Source organism: Lactuca serriola, chromosome 2, assembly GCF_051521515.1.
Source record: "Lactuca serriola cultivar US96UC23 chromosome 2, Lser_US96UC23_V15, whole genome shotgun sequence".
Lineage (NCBI taxonomy): Eukaryota > Viridiplantae > Streptophyta > Magnoliopsida > Asterales > Asteraceae > Lactuca > Lactuca serriola.
In genome coordinates, this window is record NC_136409.1 from 205200788 (window position 1) to 205223358 (window position 22571).

General features: G+C 33.3%; 1 protein-coding gene across 1 annotated transcript; it reads left to right on the plus strand.

The window, feature by feature from the left end:
* The first annotated feature begins 16982 nt into the window (after window positions 1–16982).
* LOC145088233 (protein IQ-DOMAIN 2-like) lies at window positions 16983–19861 on the plus strand. The gene is made up of 6 exons (XM_079026486.1): window positions 16983–17274; window positions 17944–18043; window positions 18129–18440; window positions 18520–18741; window positions 18813–18932; window positions 19001–19861. The coding sequence occupies exons 2-6, from the start codon at window positions 17969–17971 to the stop codon at window positions 19640–19642; spliced, it is 1371 nt and encodes a 456-aa protein (XP_078882612.1). The 5' UTR covers window positions 16983–17274; window positions 17944–17968; the 3' UTR covers window positions 19643–19861.
* The last annotated feature ends 2710 nt before the right edge of the window (window positions 19862–22571 follow it).

Below are 22571 nucleotides of genomic sequence, written 5' to 3' on the forward strand. Positions count from 1 at the left end.
TTGTAGAGATACTCGTGGGAAAAGGAAGTCTATGTTGTTTTGCTTTAAAACAGATTTGACATGATTCAAGATTATGATTATGTGCATTATCAACAAGAGAAAGAAAATGCAGTTTATTGATAGGAAGTGACCAAATCTTCTATGATATAGAACAACATTAAAAGTAGTTTTTATTACATTGAAAGAAGAATCATGAACATGATTCAGTACAGAAAAACAGAAGGAAAGATCTTTATGTATTACATCATGATCAAAAGCATAGAGATCACTTAATATTTTACAAAAAGTTCCAAGAGCAACTTTATTTTTTACTAAAATGTCCTGCAACAGACATTAAGAATTAGTAAAGATGGTAAAAATTTTAAATAAGATGTGAGTTTGGGGATAGAAACAATATTGTATTTGAAATAGGGCACATAAAGAACATTTAGAAGGGTGAGAGACTCATGCAATTTGAAATTACCAATAAAAGAAACAATAGCATCATTTCCCTTAGGAAGATCAATGAATTGAGTCTGTAAAAGTTTGAACAGAGAAGAGAAAAGAGATTTGTTGGAGCATATGTGGTTTGTTGCTCCAGAGTCAACTATCCAGGACAAATGTTGTTTTAAAAATGGTGAAGACTTGTAAACATTTACAACAAATATTTTAAAATCAAAAGGTTTATGTCAAATCTTCTAATTTTCAGAACCAATTAAAATTTTTCTTTACGCTTTAAAAATCATTTATTTATATTTGCCGAAAATCCTAGTACAAATTATCATTTTGTTTTTAAAATGTTAAAATCCTAAGGATGTCATAATCACCACAGATACATAAGTTACAACGTAAAGACTTGATTGTCTTGAATACTATTGAAGGTTGTCTCTTAGTCACTCAGCATCCTAATCAAGTTCTAGTAGCTTAAGTCCTAATACCTGTGACACATATAAACTGAATGGGTTAGGTTGGGGAAACCTAGTAAGATACATAAGGATTTCAATCCCAAAATATTGATATGATAATATTCTATAATTATTATATCTACAAAACTGTAACACCCGACTCAAGGTATTTTTCATTTTGACCCTTAGTATATAAATGTTTTGCAAGATTGGTCCCTAATGTCGTTTAATAAAGAATGAAGGGTTTGCGCGTACGTTGGGCGTATATTTGGTACGCATGGCATATGTGGTCATGGGACAAACACTAATTTTTAAGGTTTGGACCCTACATAAGCAACCTTATGCCCAAGGTTTTCTCCTTACCAGCCTCCATAGCCCCCTTTAAGTCTCATTTTGAAACCCTAGCCCTCTTTTGAGTGTTCTTGAGCCTTATTGTGATTTTGTGGTGTTTGTGGGTGGTTCTTGGTGGTGAAGGAAGTTCCTTGGAGAAGGAGTGGTGCATTCAATCCCTTGGATCCAGATTCTACACCCCCTTGTGCATCTTTTTAGAAGGTATCAAGTTCATACATTGGAGTTCCTTATTCTAGATCTCATTATGTCCTTGTTTATGCATTTATTTGTCCCAAAACATTGGTCTTATGGAGTATGGACTACTCTAGATCAATTGAGCAGTCCTTTTGAACATTTTATAGTGCTTGAAGTCATAAAAATCAGATCTTAAGGGATAAAGTTCACCCATGCTTGAGTTGTTGGCCTTTTTATGTGATTTTGAAGCTAGGGTTTAGCGTTGGGTCCCATTAAGACATGCAAGTGAGTAAAATTGCCAGCTTTATGGATTAAGACCTTAATTAGATGTAGATTTGAGGTTTGGATGTTAAGGTCTTAAGGGATTAAGACCTTTGGATAAGGATTGGGACACTTACCGGTATGTTGGGCGTACTTCCGAGTACACTGTGCGTATTGAGTTTGAAGCCTGTTTTTGGTCAACCTGAGTACGCGGGGGGTACAGGTTAAGTAAGCGGGGGTACTACCAACTGTAGCCCTAGAATGATTTTTGGACCATTTTAAGGGTTTGGGCTTGGATTGACGGAGTTTAGCCTTGAGGGGTAAATGGTCTTTTACCCTAGGAATCGGGATTATGGATTTGTTCATCAGTCATGGTTAATGAATTAATTATTAATTAGAGTATTATTTGATCATATTTAGTGCATGGATTTTCTAAATCAGTAGCCTGAGCATCTATTTGATTGTCAGCGGATTAAGGTGAGTCTCCTTACAGTGTTTGGTGGGTCGAAGGCACCCATGACGGCCCATGGACTATTATTATTAGTATGCTAACCGTTTGTGTGACTCTTGCATGTATTGTTTGTGTTTGTATGTATGTCGGGCGGGGCCCAATGCCAGGCAAGGGCTGATGAGTGCGTCATGTAGCACCTGGGTCTTGGTACATATTTCTTTCTAAGTATTTTGCATTTTTGGCCTTGGACTCGGCGAGTTGAAGGACCAACCCGCTGACTATAAGCGGGACGGGACGCGGGATTTAAGTGATGAACTCGACGATTCGGGTCCCGGACTCGACGAGTAGACCTTGTATGGACAAAAACCCTAATCTGAGGGTTTGCACCCTATTTAAACAATGTTATGTCAGTCACAATGTCCCTTATGCTCCAAGAACACCTCTCATTGAAACCCTAGCCGTTATTGAAGCAATCTAAGCCTTGTTGGTGGATTTTGGTGCTTGTGATCTTAAGAAGTAAGGAGAAAAGCTTGAGAAGCAAGTAGAGACCAAGGGAACCCAAGTTTGTGCACCTTCTACAGTTCATTGAAGGTAAAAAGTTGTAACCTTGCTCTTTCATTTGTTAGATCCCTTTTTGGGGAGATTTAGGGCTTTTATAAGCCATTTTTTATGGCCAGCCATGAATGCAAACATGGTTGGGGGTTAGAGCTTCTGAATCACGTCATTAAGGGAGTCACAAGGAAGTTGGGGACTGCTTTTGCACCCATGAAAGGTCCCATGCATCATAAGAGCTTGTTTTATGTCTTTTTGAGCTCAAAGTCCCATGCAAGCACGTAAAGTTTGTAACTTTACGTGCTAGATCGATTGTAGAAGCTTGGATCTATCTTTTGATCAAAGGTTGTACATCAAAAATCGAGGATTTAGAGTGTGGACGTGACCGACTCGACGAGTCCGTTCCTGGGACTCGACGAGTCCAAGGTTTTGAGTCCCATATCTATTGAAAGTCAAAAGAACTCAGTTGAGTGGTAAAAGGGTTGAAACCGGACAGAAAGAGTGACCCAACGCATTGGACATAATTTTAGACCTGGAGTTCATGGGACTCGACGAGTACTAGAACAGACTTGGCAAGTCCAAGGCAATCTTCTTAAGATTGAAGATGAACTCGACGAGTTGTTTATGCAACTCGGTGAGTCGAGGACAGGACTTGTTCATCTGATAAAGGTGGACTCGACAAGTGTTCATACAACTCGGTGAGTCGGATGAGTTTTATGCGATGGTCATACAAGAGAGGAACTCATCGAGTCAATGCCAAACTCGGCGAGTCGAGACGTAGATAAGGACAAGTAAAGGGTTAGGGACTCGATGAGTTGATTGCCCAGCTCGGCGAGTCAGGTCAACTTGAAGTTGGCTTTGACTGGACTTGGACTAACCCTGTTTAGGGTTGCGTGTGCTCTGTGTTGACTTAAAGGTTGTTGTGTAGGAATCGAGGAGTCGAAGGGAGTCGACTTGTGCGCCGAGGATAATTAAAACACTGCATTGTAGCAGCGCATCACACACACATGGTTTCCGCATTGAGTTTATGGGATTGTACTATGATTTTCATTACTTTTGATGTCATGCTTTGAGAGACAACATTATGATTCTGTAAGGTGTTGTTTTATCGACAATGTTTTGGTAAAATGTTTATTAAACATATTAATTAAAAAATGAAATTTTCGGGCTTGAATTTTGGGATGTTACACGTCAGGTGGGGCCCATCGCATGCTACTAACATATCTGTACAGGGTGGGGATCGATGAATATCTAGTGAGGCCCGGTGTCAGTCGGGGCCCGATGGATGTAGGGTGAGGCCCAATGTATGTATGATATGTATGGTATGCGGTATTTTGAGGAACTCACTAAGCTTTGTTCTTACATTTTTTAATATATATTTTAGGTACTTCCAGATGTATGGGGGAAAGGCTCAAGATGATCGCATTGCACACACCATGTTTTTACACTTTATTGACTCTGATATATATTTGGATGATTATTGATATACTTTGATTTCCTTATGGTTTGATAAATATGTTTGGATGATTGTTTATTTAATATAAAAACAAAATTTTTGGTTCTGAGTTTTTGGGACAATACAAAAACCAACCATTACCATACAATATCCATATAGTCTTACATTCCTACATATTCATTCCCACTGATCCTCACAAATTCTAGTCCACGATTATTTGGGATAAATTTTCTTGCCTGATGAACCGTACACAGCTAGGGGTTCCTTGGCGAGTGAAATTCATGAAGGCATATGTGCCATCAGAGTATTAGGTGAATATTATATCTCATTTCATCTACGTCTGTGAGTAATTAGATCACACTAGCAGCGTAATTCACAAGACAATCTAGAATGATCAAGTGTTGTCACCTACTTTGTGAGGTGACCAAACATACTGTTACAGTTTCTTGATCTTGACCCCATAATTTTTGGTCATCCAAGGGGAATACTATAATGTACCATACGGAGCTATTGTACATCGACACCTAAAAGTGTCATGGAACACAACTTTACTCCCCGATCCTATCTTACACACATTCGCCTAATGAGACTACCCAATATCAAACTTAACTGAACTAGGTATCTTCCATAAGTCTGAGTTTATTCCTAGACCATATTACAATGCATGTAACCAACTTCCGATACCAATTCTATTCTTAGGCTACACTAACTTATATTTAATTTATATATATATATATATATATATATATATATATATATATATATATATAGAGAGAGAGAGAGAGAGAGAGTATTAGGTATTATTATCCATTTAGCTTCGCAACAATGCTACTTCATATATTATTATATAATATTAACTATTTATCTTAACATAAAATAGAACCATATCTGGTTCACACATAGCACGTTATATATATATATATATATATATATATATATATATATATATATATATATATATATATATATCCTAACATATAATCGTGGAAATAAACATATAATTTACATACAAATTTCAGCAAATATTTAGTATTTTAATAAATATTTGTATTAAATCATGTTTATGAAAGAGACTATGCACTCACTTGATAAAAGTGGATGCCTCGAAACTTGCGTAGAACTTCAACTTGGTAGTTTATGTTTTCCTCTGACGTGACCTAGGTAGGAATAACACTAAGTCTTAGTCTAATTCTTCTCTGGTGATTAATGCTAGTCTAGATGCCTCACTGATCCCAATAAAATCGAGAGTTCTATCAAGGATAAGCCAGGCAGGACAATTGGGAGGCGGGACCATTTCGGCGTATAACCTTTTTGAAATCCAACAACCAAGCCAACATGACCATTCTAGACACTTATACCATAATTAGATCAATCAATATATGAATTGGAGTCATTAATAAATCTTATTTATAAGTTCATAATAATGACTTATGACTATAAATATAAGTTACACTGAAAGCAAAAGAGTGTAGCTTAACTTACAGAGGTTTTAGCGAAAACGGGGAAAAATGTGTTGGCCGAGCTCCGGACTGATAGATACTAGATGTTGGGCTCTCAGGGATCTCAGATCTTGCCAAAATATCCTAAATTTTAGAGATTTATGGGGCCAAATGCAGTGAGATTCGAGAGGGAGAGTAGAAATGTTGTTAGGGAAATGAAAGAGAGTTACAACCTATTTATAGGCAAATTCTGGGGAGTTACGCCCTGTGTAATAAAGTGCAATTCCCTGCATAGCAAGGATGCATATGGTGCTGACACATGTCAAAAAATGGCGGTCCACGCCCCACCTTCTATAAGTGTGACATCGCCCCTTTTTGCGCGAACTGCACTCGATAAACTTTAAAAATTCGAAACTTCTCCATACGAACTCCGTTTTGACTTTCTTTATATCCACGTGTAGATATCGATGTGATCTATAACTTTAGTTTAGAATCCATCAGCAAATTGTCGCTTTATTTTTTATTTATTATTTTTAGAACATTTAGACTGCTAAACTTCATTTAAAATTCATATCTTCTGCATACAACATTCGTTCTCGACTGTCTCTATATCAACAAATTCCTATTAACGAGATCTTTGAATCTCATTTAGATAGTTTGGCTGGAAATCAACCAATTTACATTTCAATTTATGTCTCCGCACTGTTGCCCTGAAGCTTCAAAATATCATAACTTCTTCTCACGGAGTCAGATTTGGTTGTTCTTTATATGCACGCTTTTGTTTTAATGACTACTACAACTTTTGTTTAGATCACTTAAGCTAAAAGTAATTTATCAAAAATTCACTTTTTACGATACGAAAAGCGGTGCCGGTTTAATCGTCAAACTTCGAAGAAGCATAACTTCTTCATACAAAGTCGGATTTTAGTGTTTTCCTTATATGTATGGAATCATTGTCACATATACTATAACTTTGTTTAAGATTATTTATCCAAAATAATATTTTATCAAAAATTTATTTTTAATGCTTAATATATCTTAATTAACTAGCCCGATTCTGCGGGTGTTACAGCTTACCTTCAGGTTGCATAGCATCATCAGTAACTAAAGAGAAAGAAGAAATAGAAGGAGATGACAAGGAATTGATGTTAAGAAGTTAAAGCAACTACTGATACTGATCTTGAGAAATTATTGGAGGCTTTGTGTTAACAACATTTTGAACGCTTGGCTTCACTTCTTCTTTCTTGCCCTTTATGAATTTTAAATTGTCTCAAGTATCGCCTTATGATCCCTTTATTTTCGGTTGACGAGACTTGCCCTGTTTGTCGCAATGTATGCTTAGACTCCTTTGGGGAGCATGTAGTTCATTGTAAAGAGCTCCCATGTTTCAAGTACCGATACGATCTGGTTAGGGATGTTCTTTTCGACATATTTAGGCGCACTGGGGTTTCTGTCAAGAAAGAGGCACCTGTGAATTTTCTGACTGACCCATTGGAAGGAAGATCAACACTTAGGCCAGCTAATGTTTTAGTATTTGGAAGAGGAAAACATTCATGCGTGGATCTAATAGGGGTTTCCCCTCTTGTGGGCTTGGGGAGTAGGGTTTTAACTGTGGGGCAAACTGCTTTAAAAGCTGCATCCAACAAAGTGGCAAAACATGAGAACGCATGCATGGAAAATCAACACACGTTTATACCCTTTGTATTTGATACTTTCGGTTTCCTTACGCCAAAAGTTATGGACCTACTTAATAGAGTTTAACGGGTCATGCATAGTAATGTTATGACTCAAAGATCTATATATGTTGTTTTTAAAAGAATTAGTTTTGTCATCCAAAAAGGGCTTGCAGCACAACTTGTTGCTCGTTTACCCACTACGTCTATGTAAAACTTTCTTCCTTATTAAGACTTCTTAAAAAAGTCAGAAATCTTTTAAATTGCCTTGAAAACCATTGAGCCTATAGCATTGAGCCTTTATGTGTCCCGGTTTCTTACAATAGTTTCAGGTGAGTAATTTCTTTTAGAAATTAGGATCAGACGAAACCTGCATAGCAATTGTATCATTTCCCAATATAGAATGAATGTTGATCCCTTTTTCACTTTCTTCCTGAATAGTATGATAATAAGAATTTAAAACACTAGGAAGAAGCTTCATCATGAGAACAGATCCCGTGATTATCTTGTAGGATTCATTAAGTCCCATTAGAAGCTGAATTAGCCATTGATCATCAAAGAATTTGAGAATATTAGTTGTAGATCCATATGTTGAACTCATTTCTTGAGGTCGAGGGTTCAAGTCTCATCGTGAGCATAGTTGAAATTTAAAGACAGATTATATATATATATATATATATATATATATATATATATATATATATATATATATATATAACACTGTAAATTACAAAAAAAGGTTACATAGTACAAAGCAAGTTTATCAATATTTGTAATTAGTTAGGCTTAAAAGTTAAAATTAGTTTAAAATATAACTAGTAAAACGTTATGTATTTATGTTAGAACCATAAAAAATAATACATATGTTTCGGGATGCAGTAATGTGTGATATAGAAAGACATAAAAAATAAGAAGCTATCAAGCTGTTGAACACTAACATTTTTACATAATGGATCACATCACCTTAATATTTTACTAGGTATGAGACTCATGAATTAAATGAATTTATTTAAAAAGAAAATTAAAATCTAAAATTCAAAATATTTGAGAAGATTGAATTTATAAGAAAAAAGAGAAAAATATTAAATTATAAAAATTAAAGTATTTTTTTTCTCTTTTAAAATTTAAACAAATAATTTAGATAAATAAATAAATGAAATTAATGAAACTTTAATTTAGTAATTTAAAATTAGAAAAAATTCATTAATGAAATTTATATGTATTTATTATTATATTTAAAATATAAAAACCATAAAATGACAATGACATGTGAAATAAAAATTAATTTAAAATAATTATAAAATTATATGTGACAAAATGAATATAAATATAACATGTGACAAAAGATCTTTATTTATTATAGTAGATACAAACATACAAATTGATTTAAGTATATGTAATAATAAATTTAAACTTGATTAACTTATATTAGAAAATCGTAACTGATGAAGATCCCACAAGATGGTTGCTTCATGGTATGGAATCTTCGTGTTCTATGAGCATATTAGACCAACGTTTTATTTTAAATGATTCGATTTTGAACTTATATGCTATACACTTTCTATACTATAAATTTATATTCTTTATAGTTTAAAATAGGCAAATAAATTGTCAATATAAAATAAAAAACACTGTAAAAATAGCAAAGTACTCTTATTTCTTTTATTGATATAACCAATATATTTTAATTTTTATCCATAATATTTAGATAAATTTACATTCAATTTACACACAACCTGACAACCACATACAAGTTAGGAATTGGATCAAATGAAATTTGAATTTTCATTTCAAGCATTTCTATGAAACAAAACCACTAAACTTATTCACTCCCTTTGGAGGGTGATCCAACGGATATCTTCATGTTTAATTTGTATACAAAATTACTAATGACAATACAAATAAATTAACACTAATGATAGACAAGTTGGCATTATTTTTCCCGATAGATGTGGTTATCTAAATCGTTTTAAAAATAAAATAAAAACACTTAGTTCAAATAGCTTACATCCACATGGTACAATAATTTCCTTTTTTTTTTATGTGTCTCTGAAAAAGATTTATTATTTTAAGTATTAGGTGTGAGACCCATATATTACATAGGTTTATTTAAAAAAAATTAAATATAAAATTTTAACAATTTGAAAACTTTAAATTTATAAGAAAAATAAGAAATTTTTTGAATTATTAAAATTAATGAGACTTTAATGCATTAGATACATTACATATATAAACCATTTTCTAATAAATACCTTACATATATATTACCTTATATATTAAATGTGGATTTTAATTTAATAAAATCAAAAATACAATAAAATGACAAGTGAAAAATAGAAAATTTTAAAATTTCTAGAAAATGTCATGTGTCCAAATGAATGAGAAGAGGACATGTGGCAAAGTAATTTTCATTTATTAGGGTAGATTGCCCTTATTATGGCTTGGCAATCATATTTTGTCAACTCAGTTTGAGTCTTTAAAAACTCGTTTTTAGTTGAATCGATCTGGGACTTAGGGGTGTTCGTTTGGATGGATCGGTTTGATCAAATCTGAATCCAAATTAATTTTGGTTTTCAAATCATAGATCTGAATAATCCAAACTAAATTCAAATCTGGTCTGATCCGATCCAATTACAATTCGGTTGGATCGGTTTTTGTAATTCGGTTTTTAAAAACTGAAACATTTTAAAACAACATATAATTATAATATTACCGAATTTTACACAAGATGCAAAAACTAATTATTTAGTTACGATTTGAAATTTATAAACAATTATTAAGACGGTATATTATATTTTAATATTTTATAGATAAAAAACTTTTGAGAGAAAATTCATATTAATATTTTTTATTAGGTGAAACTTTTTGAACCTATTTCAAAAAAAAAATTACAAAATTAATAAATAATTATAGATATATATTAAAAATAAATAAATAATAAACTGTTATTCGGTTTTTTTGGACTATTCGGTTCTTATTTTATAAACCATAACCAATCCAAAATCAAAAATAACAATTCGGTTTTGTTAAAAACCAATCCAAAAATCCGAATATCCGAACCAAATTATCTGATCCAAATTGCCCAATTGGACAATTCGGTTTTATCCAAATACTGAACAACATGGGACCGATTTCCGGTTCGACTGTCGATTCAACCAAGAAATTTCTTACATCTCACAGTGGTGTATGTCGGATTTCGAGTTGTGTACACTCTGAGAATGTTCAATTTGTTTTGGAAATGAGTTGTTTTTAACGTTATAAGTGAAATTCAAATATACAAGTCTAATAAACCGGTTCAAACAACTTTTTATCGGTTCTTTCACACCGGTTCAACCCGGTTTTTGAAGAAACTGTCTGATTTGATCCGGTCTAGAAATTGACATAAACTAATCATTATTGAACCACTATCTGGTCCAACCGGTTTTTAAAACATTGGTCTTCCTTTAGGCTTTAAATAATGATTAATCTTTGTGTATTTTATGACAAAGTTTTGTTTTTGTTTAAAAAATATTATTAAATTTATTTTGTATACATCATACCATCAAACCTACTAAACTATTCAAAAAACAGTATTATTATTAGTAATAAGCAAGGTTGTAAAAATCGTTTGACGTTAGCTAGTCGGTGGACTGGGTTAAGGGATTAATCGGCTAGGCGGAGATTAATCGGGGACCATTAATTGCTAATTTGTTGAATTTAAAAAAATTAAATATGACTAATATCATATAAAAGTTCATAAATACCACTTATATCATAACAAAATAGGTTATTATGATTAATAAAAGACTAATCATACCTTAAATAGTTTCTTTTGAGATATAACTTCTTCAAAGTGTTAAAATTTCATCGAGTTTTACTGTTTCACTCATTGTGTATGCAAGGATTAATCGCTAGATGCCCTCTAATCGGCCGAGTAGTGCCTAGGATTAATCGGAGATTTAATCGGGACCTAGTCGGGATTTTTACAACATTGGTAATAAGAGAGGCTTAATGTTGATCTTAAGAGGCTTATCTGATACTTTTATGCCGACGTGAATATTACATGGCTAGAGAGAATGTATTATGAGGATAATTTCTATGTTACAAACTCGGTGTTCATTTCTAGACTCGGTTAATCATCTAAGTAAGAGGCCACAAACACATCAATTCATATATAGATGTTAAAAGGCCCCATATGACTCCGTTATCATGAGGAACCAGTCCCGTACGAGGGTATTTACTTAAAAAAAATCAGGGATAAGGGCGGGGGCGGGGTCAAGGTTATTCCTCGTTTTAATTTCGGGGGGTAGGGCGAGGGTGGGCAATCTCGTCCCGATACCCACATGGGTCCCTATTGATAAATTATAGTGAAACTTTCATTCACGTCCTTCTATACTTTCAATATTACTTCAATATCCTTATAAACTTTAATATTATGTGTATATCCCTCTAAAATTATAATAATTACATCAATGTCTAAAATCATTTTTAATTAGATTTATATGAATCTTAAGAAAATTATATAAAATTCAAAATTACATATAAGTTTACCAAAATACCCCTTTCCTAATTTAATCTTAAATTAAATCACAAGGCATCTTCTTAATCTCACGAGGTCTCTTTCTTCTTCTTAATCGCATCAGGTGGCATCAAATCGCATCTTCTGATTCTTCTCTATTGCAACATCTTCTTGATGATCACAACAAGATGAATAGAAATAGTTATATTGCAATTTGTCATTTCATGTCATGATGGAATGGAAAAAGAAACAGTTAATTTTTCTTCATTCAAATGGAATTGCCAATTCCATTCATTATCCATTTCTATCATACTAAATGATCAGTTAAGTTCTTTTACTTACCAAAAAAATGTAGGTTTAACGCGATTTTCAGTTTCTATGTCATAGCCAAAGAGTCATTTGTTTTATTTGATCATATGTGAGAATCATACTTAGTGTCGGATAACGTCTCCAGGGTGATAATCATAAACGCTAGTACAAAATCAGGCGTCATCCATAAAGTCATGGGACATAAACCCTTAACTAATTGGGAATGATAATTTTACAACATACTTGATACCATTAAGCTAAAAACCATTTGGTGGTGAGTTAGGTGATATTATGCTAACTCTACATGCATGAAGTCAATATATTTTCATTGAAATCATAGTATAAGTTTTAGATACTATGAAAATCGAAAAAAGTGGCCCTAATTTTAGAACTATAATCCTTGTCTAGTCCATGATTCGATTGAGCGTAATCTTTAAGTTGTCACATATTCACATGGTCACATTGATATATAGCTAATATGATATGAGTAGTGTTTTTATAAGAAAAAAAATACAGTTTTAGCATGAAATAATATATTTACATGTAGATCATATATGGATAGTATTAGTGTACAATGATATCGTATGAACATATTACTGTTGTTGTTATAAGACCATATCCAACCCATAATACTATCTTGCATGCTAAAACCTATAATTATAGTGTAAAAGATAATGTTAACATTAAACCTCTCTAACCCATTAGCATATAATTAACACCTGAAAAAACAGTCTATGTATATTCTTGTAACATGTTGATAATGTCTATTTTATACATATATTCATGGTGTTTTCTTATTATTTTATACTATGTTTTTATGCTATTTAGAACTAAAAGGTATTGATAATGCTTAAATTTACATTTTATAGGTTTAAATTTTTGCTAGAACAAAAAGGAAGCAAAAAGACTGGAATTAGAGCTGAATTGCAAAAAGCGAAGAAGTTGTTGAAAAGGCCCATTACGCCCAACGTAATGGGGGAACGCCCAGCGTTCACGGATGGGTCACAAAGTCGGAAAACGCAATTTTGTACGGAAGTCGATTCCAAAACTTATATATTGCAATGTAGGGTGGACTAGAAGAGGGATTACGGATTATATACTTCCTTGGTCGATAAGAAACACATCTTATGTCGTTTTGAGGGTCAAAAAGGCGGCCGAAAGGCCGTTAAGCTTACATGAGCGAAGATCTAGAGGATTAGAGAGTGGATCCATGTCATAAATCATGTGGTTTGTTGTTCTGGCCATGATTAGCATTCCATTATGATTCCATTATGTGTTTACTTTCTGATTTAGATGTTAAAACCTTCTACTTTGTGTTTATGATTTGATGAATCTTTGAGTTTATGGTTTAATTGCTATTTGGATTGTTTATTCTTATTTAATTTATTTTGTCAAGTTTGATTGCAAGATCCATATGTGTTAAAGATTGTTACTTTGTTCCTTATTGCTGAATTAATAGAGTTTAGATGACCATTCTGACTGTGTTAATTTGAATCATAGTTGTCCATGACCATTGGTAATTATGACTAGTGTTGGACCAAAACCTAGGGTTAGGAAATAAATTGATGAACTTTAATGTGTGTGCATGAGTAGATGACCATTCTATGCATGATTTAACTCCTATGACCATTAGGGTTAATAAAGATCAAATTTTGCTTAATAGTTGTGTTAAAATTAAAGGATTAGCAGTCTGACCATGATACTAGTCATATTAGGAATCGATGAATAATGAATAAATATTCATGGTATCGAGGTTTGTAGTCTAATTGGTTATTTGAGATTTAATAAAACCCATATTTATTGCTTTTGTGTGATTTGTGTAATCTATAATCAAAATTTCCAAATTAATTCACCATCGTTCTCCTTGTGTTCGATACCATTGCTTATTAAAACTATATTATACTTGATCAGGTTCACTGTCTATAAGGTGTGGTTTAGATGCGATAGACTAGGACTATAAAAAAACTAGTGCATTAAAAATATACACATCACATGCCAAAAATCGTAGTAAAATTTTTCATTTTTAGAGGAATAAAAGTAGTTTCCAAATAACCATGAGTCATCAATTCATTGTTTCACAACATTTCATAAAATCATAGTATCAAAACATAAGCTCTCTTAAATCATAAAACTATTGGATAATGTGTAAAATCATGTCTTCGTCTTGTCCCGATCCTCAGAAGTACCTGAAACATTTAAATCCACAATCGTAAGCCAAAGCTTAGTGAGTTTCCCAAAATACCCCACCCAACAATACACATACAATGCATGCACGTACGACCTACAACACAAGGCTGGACCACCATCCTAAGCCTACAACATCCAATTCGGGGAGCTTTCCTTGCTACAATATGAAAATTGGACTGCTCGAGTCTCTTGGCCTACGACACAAAGCAGGACCGCCCCAACTCAACTATAATGTTTCGACATATGCAAAATAACAATAATAAGCAAACACATGTAATCATAACATATCTATCAGCCTAACAAATCACTACAACATATCAACATCTTATCATATAAATGATATATAATATAGTATAAAGTATAGTGAGAAAGATCACCTGACAGACAAAAAGTCAACTGTCAAAAACTCTACAGTTTGACCTCAAGTCAAACTTAATAAACAAGTCAACGGTCAAAACCAACAATCAAGTCATCATGTCGTGGCCAACACCATAGCCAAGTCGTGGTGGCTATACGCCAAAACAGTCATGAAACCCTCACTGTCATGTCGTGATGGCAACCTTGCCACGTCGTGGTTATGCGGTGTTGAGCAATATAAATGATTTTTAGTGTAAAAAATATAATTTTAGAGTAAGGATGGAGATACGGTAATAATAATTTTTTAAATATAATATTTTAATAAAAAATAATTGGAAAGTATAATGAAAAGTAATATCTACCCTAATAAATAAGAATGATTTTGTCATATGTCATTCTCTCATTCAATTTGCCACATGTCATTTTGTCATAATTTAGAGATATATTTATTTTCCACTTGTCATTTATTTCATTTTCCATTTCTAATATATTATTAATTAGTTTCTATAAATTAAACCTACCATAATGATATTAATTTCAAATTTTAAATTTTAAATTTCAATTTCAATTTTAAATAAATTTACAGTTTAAACCTTTGTGTTTAACGTTTTATTATAATTAACATGTTTAGTATACGGGTCTGATAACTAAACAATAATTTTAAATTATTTATTTTTTGCATGTTTTTTTTTCTCATAATTTTTATTTATTTTAAATTTCAAATTCAAATAAACTTCTCATTTAATCGTTTCTATTTAACATTTTGTTTTAATCAACCCGTATAATATACGAGTTTCACAACTAGTATATAATAAAATAGCAATTTAAAACTTATTGTTGCATTTTACTCCCGATGCATAATAAAAGAAGAATTAATTGCAAACTATATTGTGGCATTTTGCCCCATTTTTAATCATATGTAAGCAAATACCAAAAATATTTCTCTTCAAATGACACAAAGGTATCAAAACCTGACTACATCGAATCGGAACTAAAAAGTACAACATAAGTTACATAATAGTAATAGAACACAAATCGAGTCGATCTAAATTGATTCACTACCTACCAAAAAAGGTTTCTATTTCTAAAAAAATAAAATTGTATTCTAAATACACCCTATTTCCTTGTCATGTCTTCATTTTTCATATTCCAACGGCTACATGATCTATTTCTATTTTCAATTTAAAATTGAAATATTCATTTTTATATTAAGAATATAAAATAAAATAAATACCCTTTTTCTCCATTTCTTCCGGGCCCTGATAATGCCCAAAAGGGACAAAACAAATGCGTGTTTCCTACATTTTCCAAAATAATATAAAAAACAAAGGATGATGAAGTCATGAAAACTTTATGTTTAACTTTATAAACTAATTTAATAACTTTTGCTCAAGTTCAAATTATTTAAAAAACCAATAATAGTATAAATTGAGTGTTTGAAGTATTTAAAATTCTAACTGTCCTATCATTATCGGATGAATTTTTTTACAAAGAAACGGATAAATTGAAATTTGTTGTTTGGTTATTATTTTAAAAAATGGTTTAAGCAACAAACAAAAGGTGAAACCGGAGAATCAATTTTCGAAATTCAGTCCTTTTCAACAAGACGACAATTATCTTTATTAAAAGAAACTCATTTCTTCATTCACAAACCCATATACCAAAGATCATTTTTGTATATAATTTATAAGTTTATTAGTTTATATTACGAGTCAAAGAGAAAAAAGAATAATGTAAAAGAAGTGAGACAAGAAAAACTATAGACTATTCATATAGTTCACCAAACAAATTGACAAGATTGATTTTGATTGGCAAATAGATTATGAAAAAAGAAAATTGACTGAGGCACCTAGATACCTTAACACACCATTGATTCTCTCGATTTATAATATTTAACACCATGTTTTAAGAATATATAAAAGTCACATTTAAAAAAAAAAATCATCATGAAATGAAACATATGCATTTTATTTATTTATAAAATGGTGCTTTCTCAGATTTATGTACGTCTAATCCTTATGAAATATGATTTTACATTTGCATTATTGTTAGAAATTATGATGTTTCAATTTTCACAAAAATACAAGTACTTTTGCCATCCAAATCCATATATAGTTCAAAAAGCCAATCAATAATTCTTTTGTAACTATCTTTTGAAATTTTAGTTTTTATAAATCTTGGCTAGTTTTATGAAAAACGAGTCAACATTCTTATCCTTGTATTTGTATATGCTGATTTCAGAGTTTTCACCATTTAAAAAAATATATATTTTACATTCACATAAACCCTAGAAATGAAGTCAAATATAATAGTAATATTTGTTATCTTATGCTCACTCCAAGAAAAATAATTAATAATAACGATAACAACCAAAAAAAGTATTTCAGAAAGATGATCTGCTACAACCAGAACTAGGTGGGGTCAATCAAGCGAAACCCAGCTGTTACTTATTCTTCCTCTCAATATCTTGAACCCTTCCCTTCTTCTCTCGCCAAGATCTGGTTTTCTATCTCTTTCTCACTTCTCTTTAGAGGGGCCAACTTTTTCTTCTTCTTCTTCGTCTTCTTTTTTGTTTTCTGTTCTATAGATGCCAAAACTCATCGTCTTGTGATCAAGTACAAGGTACAACGGCTAGAAGAACAACCCCTCAAACTCAAAGATCCAAACCAGATTCATTTACTCGTAAGTTTTCCTAATTTTGATTTTAATTGAAGCTCAAAAACTCAGTTGTAGATGTTGGGTGTGTGGATCTTTCTGTTAAAACTCTGTTCTTGTTGTGATTTTATTCGTTTTTCCTCCATTTTCGTCTCATTGCTTAATTATTTGGATCCTGTTGATTTTTTGAAGTTCATAACTGTAATTTAAGTTCTTTTTGTATATCTATTATTTTTTTGGTTGAATTTCTTCATCAATTGGCATGGATACCGCATAATTTCTTGGATCTTGACATTTTGAAGAAGTTTTCGTCTTTTATATCTGTTATCCGGCTCTGTTCTTCTTCTGTTGAACTTCTTGCTGTTCTTCTTCATTTGAAATTTGCGTATTGCATACATTATTCGATTTTCAGGAAATTAACGAATTTGAACCTTTATAAGATTTGATTTAGACTCATTGATGGGTTTAGGGCTCACTCTCTCGCGTTACTGTTTCATTAACTCTACCCTTTTACAACTTGAGAGAACATTTATCGGTTTTAAGTCAAATGAACTGGTAAAATGATATGAATTCTTGATTTTCCATGAAAATTTTGCTATGTACACCATGGATTATAACATTACTAAAAATAGAAACATCGTTGCAGCGATCTCTTCTCCGTTAGCTTAAAATTGTGTTGAATTTGATAATGTGCAGGAGGCTAATCGGTGAATGATACAGTATGGGGCGGAAAGGCAATTGGTTATCTTCCATTAAAAAGGCTTTGAGTCCGAGCTCCAAAGAAAAGAAAAGCCAGGTTCGTCATTGTGTTTTTGTGACTATAATTAATAATTATACTTACTTTCATACTTTTTTTTTTTTGTTTTTGTTTTTTATTTTAGAAATCAAAGAGGAACGCTTTTGCGGATGAAAAAGCTTCAGAACCACCTATTGCTCCAAACCCAGTTGTAGAAACCCTAAATTCTTATCAGATTCCTCCACCAGAAGAAGTGAAACCAATTGAGGTGGAAGACGAACAGACAAAACATGCTTATTCAGTTGCAGTTGCTGCCGCCGCTGCAGCTGAGGCCGCTGCCACCGTAGCTCAGGCTGCCGCCGAGTCTGTCCGACTCACTGAGTTGACTCGGTATACCGGAAAATCAAAGGAGGAAGTAGCTGCTATCAGAATTCAAACAGCTTTTCGTGGCCACTTGGTATGTTAATCTCGCTTCCAAATTGGTAAGTGTGCCTGTAATCTGTATCCGTACCTTATAAAGTCATTCATGTTTGCAGGCGAGGAGGGCATTGAGAGCGTTAAGAGGGCTGGTGAGATTGAAAACACTGGTGGAAGGAGCAGCTGTGAAGCGACAAACAGCAAACACACTCAAATGCATGCAAAATTTGTCACGTGTGCAATCTCAAATCAATTCCAGAAGGATCAGGATGTCGGAAGAGAACCAAGCACTTCAGAAACAACTCCTTCAAAAACGCGCAAAAGAAATCGAAAGCTTGCAGGTTAGTTTTCATCGGTATCAATATCAATATCAGTAGCTTCTGTGATGATATAATGGATTTGTGGTTTGCAGATGGGAGAAGAATGGAACGATAGTTTGCAGTCAAAAGAAGAGATTGAAGCAAAACTATTGAGCAAATACGAAGCTACAATGAGAAGAGAAAGAGCAATGGCATATTCGTTTTCTCATCAGGTAAAACACTTATTCATTTCATCACCCGTTTTAATGAGGTATGACCCGAATTCACATTTTTTTAACAGCAACCATGGAAGAAAGCATCAAGAACAACAAACTTACTATTCATGGACCCCACGAATCCTCAATGGGGTTGGAGTTGGTTAGAGAGATACATGGCAGCCCGACCATGGGAGACAAATGATCATGCATCATCATCATCGGTTAGAACCGGAATCAACATTACCGGGAGTGAAATCGCCAAGTCATATGCCCGGCACCAGCTTAACTCCACACCTTCAACCCCGAAAACCGTTGGCCCGGTGGGCTCACGGAAGTTCAAGCCCGGGTCGAGCCCACGAGGGTTTGGGCCTGGCCCAGATGAGGACTCCAAGAGTGTTTTTAGTGTGCAGTCTGAGAAGAATAGAAGACATAGCATTGCGGGGTCTTCGGTCAGAGATGATGAGAGTTTAGCGAGCTCACCATCGGTTCCTAGTTACATGGCACCTACAAAATCGGCAAAGGCTAAATTGAGGGGACAAAGCCCGTTGGGCCCGATAGAAATCAATGATGGGCCCACCCCGGAAAAGGGGCCCGTGAAAAAACGGCTTTCGTATCCTGGGTCACCAGCTAGGCCCAGACGTCATTCGGGCCCGCCCAAAGTTGGTGGAGGCAATGGCATTGGGATTGGTGTGGCGCCGAATGGGAGTAGTGGAGCGCTGAGTTGAGGGAAGTGAGAGAAGAAAGTGTTGTGCATTGTTTAGTAAAATTTATAAGTTATAAGGTCAAAAGTTGAGAAAAAAGAAAAGAAAGGGGTGGGAGGTGAAATTGATTTGTTGTTATTTAAGTTATTTGATTTATGGGTGAAAGATTTGTGTTGGAATGAATTTTTTTTCTTTGATTTGTGTCTTTGTGTGAATTTCAAAATGGAATGTTACTTGTTAAAATTTCTTTGTTGCTTCCATTTAGAGAAATCCTTTTACCTTTATATGTACAAATGTTGTGAGTGGGAAAATAAAGTTTTATGTTATTGTTGGTGTTCCATGATTAAAACGGTTAGATATAGTTTTACATCTTCTATATGGAATTTGATTTTGGAAAAATAAAAAAAGTTTATTACATTTGCATTAAGATATTAATGTTATTATTCAGGATTGAATTTTAGAAGGGATAAACATGGGACGGGCGGTACTGAACCGGTACTAATCCAAGATTCTCGAATACTGAATTGGATGAAAAGTCGATACTGAACACCAAATCGAACTAACATTAACGGTACTACTAGTTTTTGATACTAGCACTTGTAACGATGGTAGTTGTTCACTCCAACATTTTGGTAATTCTATAATAAAATACCATTATTAACTTTTATATATATTTTAAAACGGTTAATTCACGCTTACTAGCCAACTATGAATTTTTGAAATGGGGGGTGTTTTATTGTGTTCAAAATGGTTTTTGTAACATCAATCCACATTACTTTTAAGCATTTTGGTAAGATTAATAAGGTATGGAATAATGTGATGTAGTTTTAAGCAATTTGGTAATATTAATAAGGTATGGAATAATGTGATGTACAGAATTATTTGATGATTACAAACATTAACTCACTGGTTGTGTTATTTTAATTTTATTTAAAGTGTGTTTGGGTCATTTTAAGGGTTTAGTTAAAAACATGGCATCTAGTTTTTTTATTACAGCTTTTTTAATGCAACTCATTATTTTTTTTTTCAAATTTTAAAATATTTACACACGATAAACAAGTAATTGGTCTATCACTTATGAAGCGACCTTTGACTTAGTGGTATCAAGAGTTATCTGATAAGTGACATACTGCCAAAAGTTCTAGTCTTGCTCTGGATGAAAAGTGTAAGTTTAGAAGTAGAATAGTATGTGCATGCATAAGTTGTTCTAAAAAAAGTTGGTCTATCAATTTTTATTTAGATGCCAGAATTTTGATAACAAGGGCCTATTGTTAATAGGTTTTCTTTGGAAATTAAGATTTTATTTGTTAGCCGAATAAGATTTTGGGCTTTATTTTGTATTGAATATTATGTTGGCTCATTAGCTAGGAAACCCTAATTAGCTAGTCTAACTATGTATTTCCCTTCTTTCTAATTGTACTTTTCATTTGATAATAATATGAAACTCTAGTCGTTCTATGTCTTTTACTTGTTAGTTTCATGGTATCAGAGCGCGGTTGATCATTTGTATTTTCCATTTTAGGGGTGAGTTGTATCAGGCACAACGTTACGTGGATCGATTTTGTTGATTTCGAGATCTTAATTGTTGTTGCTGCATTCGTATTTGTTGTTGGTTTTGGTTATTTTCGTTTGACTGTTACTAGAAATGTGGCCTCCAAAAGATGACTCTCTTTAGTTCATTAGTATCCAACTCGACGGAAAAACTATGCATATTGGAGTTATGTTATGAAGAACTTCTTGCGAGGTAAGGGTATATGGGAGATTGTTAAAGGTGACAAGAAGAAACCAACACATGAAAAGGCTGAGAATTATACAACCTTATTGGACTTATGGGAGGCTGATAACTCCAAGATTATTACTTAGATTAATGATTCTATTATCCAGTCTATTGGTACTCGGTCGTCGAAGTATGACACGACAAATGAGGTTTGGGATTAGTTAGATAGGTTGTATACTCACTCTAATTTTGCAAAGCAATACCAGTTAGAGTTTGATATTCGATCCCTCCAACAGAACAATCTCAGTGTTCAAGAATTCTATGCAACTATGTCAGAATTATGGGATCAGTTGGCTCTTACAGAACCTGCTGAGTTGAAGGATTTTAAGCCTTATACTAATAGATGGGAAAAACAATGTTTAGTTCAGTTCTTGATGGCATTACTTTCAAATTTTGAAGGCTTATGTGGATCAATCATGCAACGCACACCTCTTTCCACTATTGAGTCGGTTGTTCACAAGTTGATTGTTGAAGAAACTCGTATCAAGTTCATGTTAACAAGGGTCCCAAGACAGCCACTCCTGTCTCTTGATAACTTTGTTGTTCCACAACGACCTCAATCTTCAAACTAGAATCGTCTTAAAGTTGCATTTTATGAGTTTGCTTTCTATAAGAAGAAGAACCATCATACGACAAATTGTCCATTGTTGTTAAGCATAGGAAATTAGCAGCAACAACAAACTAGATCACCTGCACAGTCTCATCCTTCACAATAGAACAAGTCTTCTGGATAGTCTTAGTCACGTCCCTCGTTTCCACATTTTAGGTCACCACAATATGCTATTGTTGTACCTTCAGTTGAGAATGAGTCAGATTTTACACTACCATCATCCTTGGATCCCCAGATTGTTGAGCAGTTCAGACAGTTCTTTGCTTCCAATCCAATTGCCATGCCAGCTACCATGTCTCATTCAATTCTGTCATCATCCAAAACATCATGTATTCCTCCATCCTTGTGGATATTCGATTCGGGTGCATCTCATCACATGTCACCATATTTGTCATCTTTTGCTTCGTTATCACCTCATTCACATGTTTGTGCTATGTCTACTAGCGCTACACCTATGTCATTAGAGGGTTTTGGTTCTATTCTCACCCTTATATGTCTTTAATAGATGTCTATTATATTTACACACATGCTTTGAATCTTGCTTCGGTCAGCTAGTTGTGTAAGTC

Coding starts and splice junctions, on each gene's coding strand:
- LOC145088233 (XM_079026486.1), top strand. CDS start 17,969: ATGGGGCGGAAAGGCAATTGGTTATCTTCCATTAAAAAGGCTTTGAGT. Junction 18,044..18,128: donor CCAAAGAAAAGAAAAGCCAG/GTTCGTCATTGT, acceptor TTTTTATTTTAG/AAATCAAAGAGGAACGCTTT. Junction 18,742..18,812: donor AAGAAATCGAAAGCTTGCAG/GTTAGTTTTCAT, acceptor TGTGGTTTGCAG/ATGGGAGAAGAATGGAACGA.